Source organism: Odontomachus brunneus, unplaced genomic scaffold, assembly GCF_010583005.1.
Source record: "Odontomachus brunneus isolate Ranch 3 - 2012 unplaced genomic scaffold, Obru_v1 Obru_scaffold_254, whole genome shotgun sequence".
NCBI classification, from domain to species: domain Eukaryota; kingdom Metazoa; phylum Arthropoda; class Insecta; order Hymenoptera; family Formicidae; genus Odontomachus; species Odontomachus brunneus.
In genome coordinates, this window is record NW_022639704.1 from 248,120 (window position 1) to 262,013 (window position 13,894).

Sequence of the window (13,894 nt, forward strand, 5' to 3'; positions counted from 1 at the left end):
AGATTAACTGAAATTTGAAGAAAGTCAACCACAGACACATATTTAAATCTCTTTCCAAGATACCACACAGAGAAAATTTTACAGTAAAAATTAGTAAATTATCTACATTTTTCTAGAAATAAGTTAGTTTGTTAATCTGTTTCATATTAATCAATACGTAAATTATATATCGCTGTGTTATAAGGAAAGAGAGAGAGATATTGTGATTGAGCATTCTCGGGACATAATCCTCCATAGATCAATGAGCCACCATCGAGGATCGAGAGGAATAATTGAAATATTACGATATCAATAAATTAATATTCCTACGGCTTAAAAGAATTTTCATTACCGAACTGATATTCAGAGATAAATAATCGCTCATACACATGAAATGCTTCTTCATGAAGTATAAATAACGTGCTCGGAAATAAATAGAAAGTACAACAGATCAGGTATAAACATGTGGTTCAACCTATCGCTCGCGTCCGTGTCACGCAATTTACACAATATAAACATTTTAAGCGTTATCGCTATGTAAACAGATATAAGCCGACGTGACGAAAGCGGTCGACAGACGTGACCGACTGCTTCTTCAGTTGATCGAGGAAATTTGATCGAAGAGAGTGTGAATCGTAACACGAGATTCTTGCCCAACAAATTAAGAAACAGCGTCGTAAGTAGCGTGCGAAATATTATATATTGTGGGGCTAGTGTTTTACAATTAAAGAAATGTATGAACGAAGTGACTCAGGTAGCAGAAGTTGCCAAAACACTTCGGATTTCTGTTGTCGATAAGAAATCAAGTTGAAATCGAGTCAAAATCATGTACAAATCAGCAATCGATTTGAAAATGTACAGAACTTTCTTAAACTAAAAATTATAAATTATAAATTTCGTATACGAACAGAAGATGGTTATATCTTTTATATTTTATATATATAGTCGCGAACCAAAAAGTTTGAGAACCACTAGTAACTTTCAGTCAGTGTATCGCGTGACAAAGCAAACGTTCCTCTTTCAACTAAGAATATCGAAAGAGAGAGTACATGATAAAGTTTTCAAAAACAGGATATATCTCACAATATAGAATTTATCGGAATTTCTGATTTTCTAGCCATAGTATTTTCCTGCAGTTTATCCGACAAAGCAATATAATTTAATAAACGTATAATATCTGATGTTATGCTGTCGAAAATGCTGCACAAAATGTCCAACGGATGTGAAGGTGAAAATATGTGGAGTGAAATCGGTGAAGTCTCAAACCTGCACGTGTATCCCTTGTCATCATGCAAGCCTATGGATGTTTCGGAAATTCATATTGGCCATAACGGAGTGGTTCTCGACGAAAGTATTTGGAATAAGTGAGTCACGATACACAATTAATCGACACAATTAATTCCTTAGCTTGAACGCTCGTCTGCTTCGCGCTCGTGTGAATAATCAAGTCTTTAAAATATAACAAATATACAAGATGACGATAAGTAAAAAAAGGCACGTGCACATGCAGATCAAACTGAACACAAAATTCTATTATTTTGCAAACGACCACGTAAAATTTTGAATTATTAAAGAAGATTGGTGAATGTGTAGGTGTGTATGTGTATGCGCGCGCGCATGCGTACGTCCGCATGCATACGTCATCCGCTAATTTCCTTTAATCGATAACTAAAAAAATCTACGTGGTTATTTGTCAAACTAACAAATTATAAAAAAAATTAACTAATTTATTTCTAGAAAAATGTAGATAATTTACTAATTTTTACTGTAAAATTTTTCCTGTGTGGTATCTTGGAAAGAGATTCCGATATATGTGTCTGTGATTGACTTTCTTCAAATTTAATCTCAACAGTAATCTCAACAATGAATAGAGTGTTCAACTAAAATTTCTGACTTCTCTTTCTCTTTCTGTTTCTCAATTTCTTCTTCATTAACAATTTTATTTGATAACCTCGCGGTTAACTATCGGCTAAAATAATAGAGCACTTTTTCGTTCAAGATGACTTAAAGTACAAACAAATGATGGAAATCATACTTACCGTTACACTATGCACCGTATAAAGCGCAATCATTCGCCAGGCTTTTTTAATTAATAATTCCAAATTTTATGCGATTATTTGCGAAATAGTAGAGCAACTTTGTGTTCAGTTGAACCTAATCTATCGTCACAGACACTTTATATAATTAAGCTTTGAAAGGGAAAGGATCGAAGTTTCAGTATGGCTAATGCAGCTAAAAGGAACAAGCTTAACATCGCTGAAATCGTTGCAATTCAATGTCGTCGAGCTGAGTTAATTCTCGTATATTTCACCAGCCCAGAAATTATATAGCGAATGTGTGCTGCACCGCAGGAAATAACGTGAGAATTTTTATTTCACACCATCAGCATGCTCGTAGTATACAACGCGGACAGCAAATGCATCTACAATAACTCTGCCGCCAAATTGTCGCACATAATAGTAAAAATCATAACATCACGTCAAATGGAATTATCAATATCAGATTTCAAGTTCAAGTTGGACTTAGACATATTAAACAAAAATGAATTGCATTCAGTCGTTTGCATACAGTTGGTGGACAGTAAATATATAGTGAAGAAGAAGTACATCGATTGCGGCGACGTCGTTGCCAATTGGTTAAGCCAGTGTGTAACACATAATGTCTGATATTTCACACGGAGAAAAATAATTTGCTGGCCCAGCAAGTTTTGTGCTGGTTTAGCAAAATCTTTTCGTTATTATATAGACAGCAAAAAGTTTTGCTAAGAGCATTAATTACTATTTGCTGGATATAATTTGCTGAATCTACAAATTATTTTGCTATAAGAATCTTGATGGATTTATATAAGCAGTTGCAGTTTCGCTCCAATAGCAAATAAATTTGCTAAGGATATATTACTTTGCATCAATAGCAAATTAATGTGATTCTTAAGACAAATACACTCAACAAATTTTTTCTATCCTGGCAACGAAACTACTTCTGCTTTGATAACAAATAATTTGTAAAATTAGTTACGTCAACTAAATTTTTTTTTATGTCACTACGAATATGCAGCAACGACGATTTTGCTAAAAGAGCAAAATTATTTTTCTCCGTGCACTATACCTTAGCTTGCCCACGAAATTTGATATGCAAACTGATTTACAGTTATCTAGACGAATTTAATGTACGTTTAGGATATGTCGACCTATCTGCACCCAAGGAAATTATACAAAATTATATTGAGTGGATGTACGATGATAGCAGTAGTAATCAGGTAAAAAACCGTTTGAAAAAGGTATTGAAATGTCTCGATTCGTGTGTAACATGCTGTTAGTATAAATGGCTAGATGACCGGATGATTTTGTTAGCTCTTTTAATCCTTAAGCGGGCACGCCGCGGTGCTGAGCACTGCAAAAGATCGGTTTTTCTAAAAAATTACAGATGGAGCAACTCCTTTCTCTATTAAGTCTTTCTGTATTGCTCATTCACGTCAAAGAGTAATCGATGCTACAATTGTAACAGTTTTGTTTGTAGATATCATAGTATTCAGATTGTTACCTGCATAATCTGTAAGAAAATCAATTCTGAAGATATTGTGTAATTATTTATAATTACTATTTTTACTTTTTTCAAGTGTTTTGAAGAGCTTATTTTATGTTATTTTCCAATAGGAACGTTGATGTGTCTCTTTAATATTTTAAGCTACTGCTTCATTTTTAGTATATGGTGCGTGTTTCGTCTAACCAAAGATTTATTTTATAAAAGACAACATAAAATTTCAATGTTATATTTTTATAATATTATAAATATATTTTACTTGCTTCTATGATAATTTCTATGATGATTTGACAATCTTTTTTTTACTCAAATATTATAAATATTATAACATTTAAATAATAAATTTGTGATGCGGTACTCAGCACTGCGCGCGCCCACAAATGTTTGGGTGGGAAATGCACCCGCTTAAGGATTAAGTTCAGATCAATATTTATTTTCCTTTCAGAATCTGTTAAACCCATCGTCTTGCCGTTTAATGTCACTAGAATCGTTCGAAAAGATGAAAGAAAATATAAATAACATCGACATGAAGAACTTTAATCCGAATATCATTATCACGACCAAACAGCCTTTCAAAGAGGACCAAATAGAATTGTTTAAGATAGGAGACGTAGTTATAAAAACTCGTCGATTATGCCTGAAGTAATCGCCTGCATTATCTTAATGCATTATATTAGCAGGGTTGGGTAATAACTAGTTAAATAGTTACAAGATAAGTTAAAAGGTTAACAACTCTTCTTTAATATAACTAAGTTAATTTTAAATGACTCAATTTTTAACTGGAACTATAGTTATTTTAGACTGCATTAACTTTAACTTACTAATTTATTTTATATTATAATTTCTGTTATTAATAATTCATCAATATTAAAATCATTGCGAGGTGTTACCAATGTAAAATAGAAGAAATAAAAAACAATGGCAGCAGAATTTTTTTCCGACTCTTTGAAAAGTATTCTTTTTTGTAGAATAGCCAATTACAATTTTTTTCATTAGCTAACTTTTCATTATATCACATAAATTTAATTTTCAATTAAAACGTTGATTATGTAAAAACATATATATCACCTCGCGTAATTAACTTTTAACTTTAATTTTGATGTAACCTTTAACTTAACTTAACCTTTAACTTTAATTTTTTATGTAACTTTTAACTTAACTAAATTAATTTTATAAGCTATTAATTTTAAATTTAATTTAATTAAAGAAGTAAGTTAAAACTTACCCAACTCTGCATATTAGTGCAAATCGAGAATATTCTCGGATTTACGACATTACGATTGCGAAAAAAAATCTTAATTTATATATATTTATATATAATCTTAATTTATATTTATTTATAGCATTTATAGCAAATTAATATTTTTTCTTTTTTCTTAATATAGATTTGAAGGTAAAAAAGCACTTCATATCCCCATGGAAATGAGAATGCAATTTTTGTCGCTAAATTGCGAAACAATCAAATCGGGAAAAATAAAAACTGGTGATAAAGTATATGCTATACTAAAGAAAGAAAAGTTTAAAGGACCCTCGTCTTATGAAATAAATGGTTTTGTATCGAAAAAATATGCTGCAGCACGAAAAAATGAGTTAACAAAGAAGTAATATGGAAGTTTTTGATGGACACTGTGAAGATTATGATAGGTTTTAGTAGAAGATAATCATCGATTATAATTTATTATATTGTATTAATAAGTGCACTCACTTCCTAAACGACTTGCACATATTATTCCCTATGAAATTGCAATGCCCCAGGTTACTTGAAAGTTCCTCAAGTTAGAGTTAAGACATTAGGGTGAGAAAAAAGATGTAGCGTGCTTTGTCATTTCATTCTTAAAGCGCATCTCTCTCACTCTCAAATGTTTATTTTTAAAAATAACAAACAGGAAGTGGGACTATTGGGAATAATCATGCTCTGTCCTAACTCTGACTAGAAAAACTCTAGGTGACGTGAATTGAGAGACATTGTTGACGCATGTGACCGGTTATGATAGAAGCCGAAATGACAGTATACGATATAAGTATTGGTCTTTTATAATTGGCCAATTGTTACATTCTTCACTGGTAAGTAAGAATGTAATAAAGATACTTACATTTTTTCTGAATCCTCACATACAATGGCTGCTCATAATGTTTGCAATGGTTGCGATATTAGATATTTTAAATATTAGACTCTTATTATAATCAATTACTGCGTAATCGATACTGCCATTACTTGCATGATAACTGGTTGTGACAATAACATAATGCGGCATATAAATATCGGCTGTTTATTATAATATTATCTGATAAATAAGAAAATGTAATAATTGCATTTATGTTTTTTTCTAAATCAATTATTGCATGATACTGAATGTCTTATATATTGTCACTTTGGTTCCTGTCAACGAGTTTCCGAATTTTGTGAGTAATGACTGACAATCGTGACAGGCGCGAACTTCATCGGAAAAAAATATGTTCAAATCTATTCACGAAATGAGTATTTACATATTTAGTGGTATTTAAATAAAATATTGTAACAAATATGTAAGGACAATAATAATTAGTCCTGTAAGAGTAATGGTCTTTTGTCTTTTCGTTGTATTTGGGAGGTCGGAGCGGATTATAATTGAAATCGCTACCCCAGACAGCACAATCTAATAAAAAACATCTTAAAGATATTCAAAAGACGTCCTATTTCTCTTAGACTTTTTTGGATGTCATTAAGATATCTTTTGGTAATTTGTGGTTACCTCAGCAGTGAGAAATGTGGAGAGAGCTAACGCAAGCCAAATGTTTTCACTTTGATCTTGCAAGTTTCGTCAAACTTAAAGAATCGATCAAGAATCTCGAAATATAACACTATAGTCTGTTGTACCTTGATACACTGCCAATCAAGCGACACGGTAGTATCACAAAGAAGTTGAAGTCAAATTTAACTTCAAGATATAAAAACTGGCGACTCGAATCGCATCAGAATACATAGGAGCTTTTAAATATATGAACATCTTTACAAGTTCGTCTTGAACATTTCACTTGGATATTTCAGCATTTAATTATTTAATAAAATAAGTAATATACATATGTTTTAAATTGCAAAAATTAACTAAAAACTAAATTTTATATGACTAAAAACAATATTTTATATGAAAAGATATTAGCAGAAGAATAAACATTATTTTTTCCATTTGAAAGAAGAAGTGTTCCAATTACTTGACAATTTCAATTAACTTTTCTTCTTTTATGATTTTATGTAATTAATACTAGATGAACATTTTCTTATGTTTTTTTTCTCTATGTCCTGTATTCCTATATAAGAGCTGATTTTTAAACTCTGTTTTATAATAATATTACACTCACCGTATCTGAAAATTTTTATATACTTGGTATTTTCTTTTTCTTTTACCTTTTTATAGAATATTCACAAAAAATCATTTGTAAAGTATACATACAGTATATATAAAAAAAAATCACAAATATGGCTGAACAAGTAAATATACTGTTTGTCGCTCGCGTCTACTTCGCGACAGACGAAAACTAAATATTCCCAGAGCCCTAACTGTACATAAAAAAATACAAATCGTCGTAACGAGCGAGAGGCCGCGATCAAAAGATTCCAGTTTACTCTAGAAACTTGGCTAATCCGAGCTAGCGCAAGATTAAGGCAGATTAATGAGTGATTAATGCTGTCGACGATAAGAAAGGAATAGCGTGCCAAAAATCTCACGATACCATCGACGCAATCAGTGGAAAAAACAGCAGAGAAATAACAAAACAAATAAGATTTATCGTGACATTAATAAATCGCGTAAGTAACATTTATATATAAGTTGCGCTCACATGTTCGTACATATACCAGAAAACTCACACACAAACGTCAGTTTAAAATATAATTAAAATATTTCAAATAGATGGCAACATCATCAAAGGACAGGTTGCTAGCGAACGAATATTATGATAGAAATGTACTGGCAATTACAGGTCCAATCACGTGCTTGACTTTGTACTGGAATTAACGTTCCGCGCAAGTACAGCCATACAGTCTTACTTATATGTTTCGACTTTGTATTGAATTATATATTCCGCGCAAACACAGCAAACACTAAACTATTCACGGGACAGAAACGGCAATAAAATTTCATAAATTGAAGTTTTCACGTGTGTTCGTGTACAAATCTTATGTTTTAGCATCCGTAATTACTTGTGACATGTATCTATTGCCCCAGCTACCAAAACATCCTTTATTACGACCAACTCTTAGCAGCAAAAGTAAAAATGCCGTCGCAACACGCTATGATTTGCTAAATTGGTGCCAAGTTGGTAAGATCGAAAAGTTACACGTATATCCGCTGCTTGCGGGTCACGAAATATATTGTCCAAAATGCAGTTTCACCGAAACAGGCATGACAGGAATGTTCAACGATACCAAATATTCAAGCCAGTACGTCGTCTAAAAATTTATTCAATTAGTATACACATTTTCTTTCTTCAATTTTTCGTATATTTGAATAATGCATAATCATTTTCACGCGAGACGCCTCAGATAACCACAACTGCAGATTTTACGCAATGTTTGCTGTAAATTTTGTCGGCAGTTTGTCAACAGAAATACAACAGAATCACTGCACACTGCGCAAAATCTATTTCTGCAGATTTGGCTATCTTGCACATTGCGATGAATAATATTTGATATACATGTTCTCCTTGGTAAGACAAGTGTTTGTTAATATAACTATGCTGTAAGATACATTAATATATCACGACCTAAGATACATTAATATATCACGTTAACATTTATTATATCATTAATATATTATTTAATAATGATGTTTCGTCGATTATAAAAATTGAGATATATGGAGTTTTCTCTTCATAATCTGTCTAAAGTAATTGAACATAATTGTGCACTATCAGCATGTTCGTAATATACGATTGCAAGACCAATTACATCATCCATAACAACGCAATGATAGCCAATATGTCGATAAAATATTTGGGCAAGTATAAAGTGCGAATAAGGTCGTATTATGAGAGGGATTTAATAATAGAAACAAATAAAGTTATAATAACGGGAGAAAAAGTCACATGCACCACATCATTCTGCCAAAAAGTTGTAACTGAAATAAAATGTAAGGATTGCGGACCAGAAGCCGCTACATGGATTTCCAAGTATGCCAACATTCAACCAATTTTAACGTTCTTCTATAACTTTTGTCAATCCGAGTAAAAGAAACATTAAGTCAAATATTTTAAATATTGATTTACAGATGTATAAAAGACGATGATGCTCGTTTAGCATGTACGATGACTATATACGATAATTATTCCAAGACATCATCTCAGAAAAAATACCAACAGTTACCTAGCTGGCAATCAGATAACAGAAATATTACGGTATGAAAATATTTCTTAGAATTATAATGTCCACAATTAACACCAGTGGCTGACCATGCGAGGCTTCAACTAAATCTTTCAACCTTCCATTCCTTCATTAATTTTTTAAACAAATATAGTGTAACTTTTCCTCTCCGTGATTCTCTCCCCTGTATCTAATAAGGAACATAAAAATATTAAACTCTTTTAGAAATTTCAAGCCTTCCTGATATATATATATATATATATATATATATATATATATATATATATATATATATATATATATGTATGTATATGTATATAGAAATAAGTATATGATAAATCACGACGCCAGACAAAACTTTTTATATTAAAACAGGAATTAGTAGATACATTAACAGAGCGCTTCCTATACTCTGTAACCATATTCTAATAAATTATAATTATCAATACAGAGTCAATATTTATTAGAGATATATTTAAATATTAAATTTCATAATATTCATTCTTTTTAGACACCTTCTGCATCTTCACCTTTTTACACCTTGATACCGTGTCCATTGCGCAACCAGTTTAACTTCAATGTGATTAGAGCTATCGAAAGACGAATATTTAAGCCGCATATATATGTTAAGACTAGTCATATTCACGATATACACGAATGGAATTGGATAATGATTGGGAATGTAATCCTGAGGAATATTAAACAGCTTCCAAGGTAAGCACGCATACATATCACTTATGCTGCACGTATTACTTTACCTACGAATCTATTACTACGAGATTGGCATTTTTTAAATAAATTTCGGGTATTTACAACAAGTATGGAACAACTTGTTCTGTCATGAAATATCTGTCATGCATCTATATGTGCTCTTCGAATTCAGATCGAGAAGGAAAATTAATTGGCAGGAGATGCCAGTGCAAAAGTTCAGGCGTTTCCTACCATTACAGTACGAGCTGACGATTCCTGGACAAGCAGATGTGGGCGATTACGTGTACATCAAGAAATCTAATACAAAAATAACGAATAGAAAAATAATTATCTAAGAAAGTTTTAAAAAAATTGGACAGTTTCACGTCTTGTTTTAAGTTTTATTGGTTTCATATGTTTTATATTAAGTAGCAATTGTTATTTCCTGCAATTTACTTTTGTAAGCTTATCAAATATATCAATCCTCACGAAAATTATAATTAGGTATTGTCAGATAAATATTGTTCGTTTTTATCGTTATGCAATTAAAAATTTATTGACCTCTATCGGAGACAGAGCTTATCCCTTCTTCTCTGGGAGAAGTTATACTTGCGAACTAATATTTGTGAGTCGACTATTCACGCAAGATCGGTTGCTGGAAATATTCATAGATCGATCCATGTAAAATCGTCTGCAAATTATTCGCCTTACACATATCAGAAAAACTGAAAATATGGTCGACCAAGTAAACATGCTGTTGCTGATATATAACTCACGTATTGGTAATATTTGAAGGATAAACGTTACAAGAGCGTTAATTTCCTTAAGAGAAATATATATATAACGAACGATAGGCCCTTAACAGACGATTCCAGTTCTGTCTGAAAACTCGGTTAGTCCATGTAATCGCAATTAAGACAGATCAGCGCGCAATTAATTCGACGACAAGAAAAGAATATCTGCAGTATATATCACAATATTACACACCGGCACTGATAGTGCAGAAAATAAAAAAGGAATAACAAAACAAATAAGATTTGTAGAGATATATTTAATAAGTTGCATTATTAAGTTGCGTAAGTAACATCTATGAAAATATGAATTTCTCACACGTTTCGCGTATATTTGCAAAGGCTGGAGAATCTCACTGAAGCATCGATTTAAGATTTTGGATTATTGTGAAAATACGTTTAATTTACTTAAGTTTGCATGTTCAATCACGTATTATATCCTGACTTTGTGTTTGAGTTAACGTTTCGCGTAAGCACAGACACATTAGACAATATACGATATAAAGCTTATCGAAATTCAAACAGCATGATATAAAATTTCGTGAGTTACAGTTCTCATACATATTCGTGTATAAATTTCAGGCGATATATAATTAATCATACTGATGTGATTAATAATTAATAATTAATTTCATCAATCAATGAAATGATCTGCGATTTTATACATGACAATTGACTAATTTTGATTATCGATTGCCGGTTACTTTAGTCGGTAAAATTTTAATCGGTTGTCATCCAATATTGATTCCAGGTTAATCACAATTGTAATTGTGAATATTCACTTGTAACATGTATCGACTGTCCAAATCACTGAAATATCCTTTATTACGACAACAAACTCACGACAAAAAAGATGTCGCGAGTAAAGATTTAGATTGGCACAAAGTTGGTGAAGTTAAAGCGATATACACATATCCTATGTTCGAAGGTCGTAGAGTATACACTCCTATATGCATTATTTCCGAGCTTGGCATGTTTGGAATAGCATTCAAGAAGAATGTTCATGATTTTTTTCGTTATCGAAATGAGTACGTCATCTAAGAACTGATTTCCTTGATGTAATATTTCTTTACCGAAATGCTTAGCAATCGACAACGTTTCTCGTGTAAAGTATAACGCATTACTGTAAACCTGACTTGATAGTATTCACTTCGCGCGATGAGATAGATATTCGTTAATATAACCACTTTCATAAAAGAGAGGATACATTAACATGAAATGCTTATATAAATGACTTCTACCAATGCATGTTACCAATGCATGTTACCAATGCATTATTATACCGATATTCAGTCGATTACAATGATTATGGTAAATGAAGTCTTCACTTTGCTTAAAATAATTGTTAAACTTAATTGTGCATTATCAGAATGTTTGCAGCATACAACTGCAAAACCAATTGCATCATCAAAGCTATCGACAACATCAAGATACGCGATATTGAAGCAACATATTTGGACAACGCCAATGTAAAAATATCATTTTTTTCATCATTTATTACAGTAAACCTGCATAAGATCTTAGTGAGCAAAGTCATTAAGTGCATAACATCATTCTGTCATAAACCCGTCGTTATAATGTTGTGCTTCGATTGCGGGCCAGAAGCAACTGAATGGATTTCCAGGTGGCCACATTCAATAATTTCTAATTTTGCAACATATTTTCGGTCAATCATAAGAAACACCAAACATAAAAAAATTTATTTACAGGTGTCTAGGCGACAAGGATGCTCGATTAGCATATCATGCGCTAGAGAAACCCAAGCCTAAAACTCCATACTGGAAACTCTGTCAGAGATTACATAGCGCACAACAAGATGAAAAGTTTTATGGGGCAGAATTAGATGAGAGATTTTATGAGGTACAAAAATATGCCAAGTTATAATGTCCAGTATCAATGACCGGCTGCGAGTATTGCTTTGAGCCTTCATTTAACTCTTCCACTTGTCAATCTTCCAAACAAGTATAATACCCTCTGCTTAAAATAATAAATATAAAACAATATAAAACATTGCATAAGATTTAATCTGAACTTCAATCTAAATCAATATAAATCAATAAGATGATGATTGATTTACATTGGAACTCAAGCTAAACATAATGCAATCTTATCGTTTCGTATTCATCATTTTAAACAGGGTACTCATATAAATCATATGCACACGTATCCCCTTTTGTCTAGTGTCTCACTTCATTTCTCTCTCACTCATTCTCTTGTGATATGTAACAGATAATATATTTAGTCTCCTAAATTAAAGTTAAATTTATATTAAGAGATGCAAATAATATATAGAAATATGTTCATGATGTATATATAGCAATATATAGACAAAGCTACTTAGAATAAAGCAGAAATTAGTTGATACGATCACGAAGCCCTTTGCATATAATATGTGGTCACTTTCCGACAAATTACACGTTAATTATAGATATAGTAAATACATTAATTATAGAAATGTATTCAAGTGTTAAATTATACAACATTTAGCGGCCATCTTTCACACCCATACTCGATTACAAATTGTCGCCGCTTCTAAACTATGACCTGTTAAGCAAGCCTTTGACCTCGGCTGTACAGCCGCAAAAACTTCGATCCAATATTATTATTAAAGTTGATAAATTTGATGATTTATCTGGATGGAAGTGGATCATGATCGGCAGTACTATCCTGAAATATCCAAAATATTTGCCAAGGTAATATCGCATACGTATCAGTTATCAATTATATATCTCTCGCATTACTTTATCCATGAATTTATTAGTATGAAGTCAGCATATTTCTAACAAATTTCGGGCATTCACAATAGTAATAAAAAAATTTGTCTTCTCGTAAAATATTTTTAATATACTATACACACACTACATATACGTGTTCTTTACTCAATTTAGAAGGCAAAAATTTGATTTGGAGACTACACCTATTGAATTGCTAGTAAAATTTATACCATTACATTGCGAACTGTTACTTTCTGGAATAATGAAAGTGGGCGAAGACGTGTTCGTGAAAAAGGCTCCCCCACCACTAGAGACGATTGTTTAAAAATATCTGCTTATTTTATCTTTTGATTTAATTTTGTTGATTTCATTTTGGATAAGAAATAGCAATGATAACATTTTATTTGTTACCTTTTATCAGACGAATAGACATTTTAATCTCCACGAAAATTATGTATATAATTGGATATACTTCAATAAATAAATAAGACAAACTCTATTACTCGATATCTCATGGTGCAGTTAATTTTATTTATCTCTATGAAAAAATACACACACACACACACACACACACACACACACATATATATATATATATATATATATATATATATATATATATATATATATATATTAGCGAGAATTTTATATTTACATTTAATTGGGATTTTTGCTTCTTGGAGAATGCAAGATACATGAGCAATTTATACAAGTTTATAATTGTGGCTCTTACACGGCTTACCAAAACTAAAATGCATCACTACATTAACACAATATATATATATATATATATATATATATATATATATATATATATATATATATATATATATATTTTTTCT

General features: G+C 31.4%; 3 protein-coding genes across 4 annotated transcripts in view; all 3 read left to right on the top strand.

Annotated features, from left to right (window-relative positions):
• The first annotated feature begins 505 nt into the window (after nt 1-505).
• On the top strand, nt 506-6,079 carry LOC116852745 (mitochondrial amidoxime reducing component 2-like). Of its 2 annotated transcripts, none has more exons than XM_032833377.1 (6): nt 506-655; nt 1,097-1,343; nt 2,366-2,623; nt 3,127-3,235; nt 3,965-4,161; nt 4,905-6,079. In XM_032833377.1, the coding sequence occupies exons 2-6, from the start codon at nt 1,165-1,167 to the stop codon at nt 5,122-5,124; spliced, it is 963 nt and encodes a 320-aa protein (XP_032689268.1). In that variant the 5' UTR covers nt 506-655; nt 1,097-1,164; the 3' UTR covers nt 5,125-6,079. The 2 variants fall into 2 exon arrangements, with proteins under 2 accessions (XP_032689268.1, XP_032689269.1); XM_032833378.1 differs by having other exon boundaries at nt 513-655; nt 1,116-1,343.
• A 264-nt stretch (nt 6,080-6,343) lies between these two features.
• The window catches only part of LOC116852754, a 10,895-nt gene continuing 3,344 nt past the window's right edge, over nt 6,344-13,894 (top strand). Inside the window, exons 1-8 of the mRNA XM_032833390.1 lie at nt 6,344-7,306; nt 7,410-7,939; nt 8,413-8,667; nt 8,766-8,892; nt 9,369-9,571; nt 9,741-9,900; nt 11,719-11,807; nt 12,048-12,198. Coding sequence (XP_032689281.1) covers nt 7,707-7,939; nt 8,413-8,667; nt 8,766-8,892; nt 9,369-9,571; nt 9,741-9,900; nt 11,719-11,807; nt 12,048-12,198 — 1,218 coding nt within the window. The 5' untranslated portion in view covers nt 6,344-7,306; nt 7,410-7,706. The remainder of the gene's footprint in view (nt 7,307-7,409; nt 7,940-8,412; nt 8,668-8,765; nt 8,893-9,368; nt 9,572-9,740; nt 9,901-11,718; nt 11,808-12,047; nt 12,199-13,894) is intronic.
• Nucleotides 9,932-13,561, top strand: LOC116852743. The gene is made up of 6 exons (XM_032833373.1): nt 9,932-10,623; nt 11,090-11,366; nt 11,708-11,962; nt 12,048-12,198; nt 12,826-13,031; nt 13,227-13,561. The coding sequence occupies exons 2-6, from the start codon at nt 11,128-11,130 to the stop codon at nt 13,375-13,377; spliced, it is 1,002 nt and encodes a 333-aa protein (XP_032689264.1). The 5' UTR covers nt 9,932-10,623; nt 11,090-11,127; the 3' UTR covers nt 13,378-13,561.

Excerpts from the sequence above, each read along its gene's own strand:
- LOC116852745 (XM_032833377.1), top strand. The coding sequence starts at position 1,165 with ATGCTGTCGAAAATGCTGCACAAAATGTCCAACGGATGTGAAGGTGAA. Across the intron at positions 1,344-2,365 it reads GACGAAAGTATTTGGAATAA|CATGCTCGTAGTATACAACG; the intron begins GTGAGTCACGAT and ends TCACACCATCAG. Across the intron at positions 2,624-3,126 it reads GTTGCCAATTGGTTAAGCCA|TTATCTAGACGAATTTAATG; the intron begins GTGTGTAACACA and ends ACTGATTTACAG.
- LOC116852743 (XM_032833373.1), top strand. The coding sequence starts at position 11,128 with ATGTATCGACTGTCCAAATCACTGAAATATCCTTTATTACGACAACAA. Across the intron at positions 11,963-12,047 it reads GCAACTGAATGGATTTCCAG|GTGTCTAGGCGACAAGGATG; the intron begins GTGGCCACATTC and ends ATTTATTTACAG. Across the intron at positions 12,199-12,825 it reads TAGATGAGAGATTTTATGAG|CGGCCATCTTTCACACCCAT; the intron begins GTACAAAAATAT and ends TACAACATTTAG.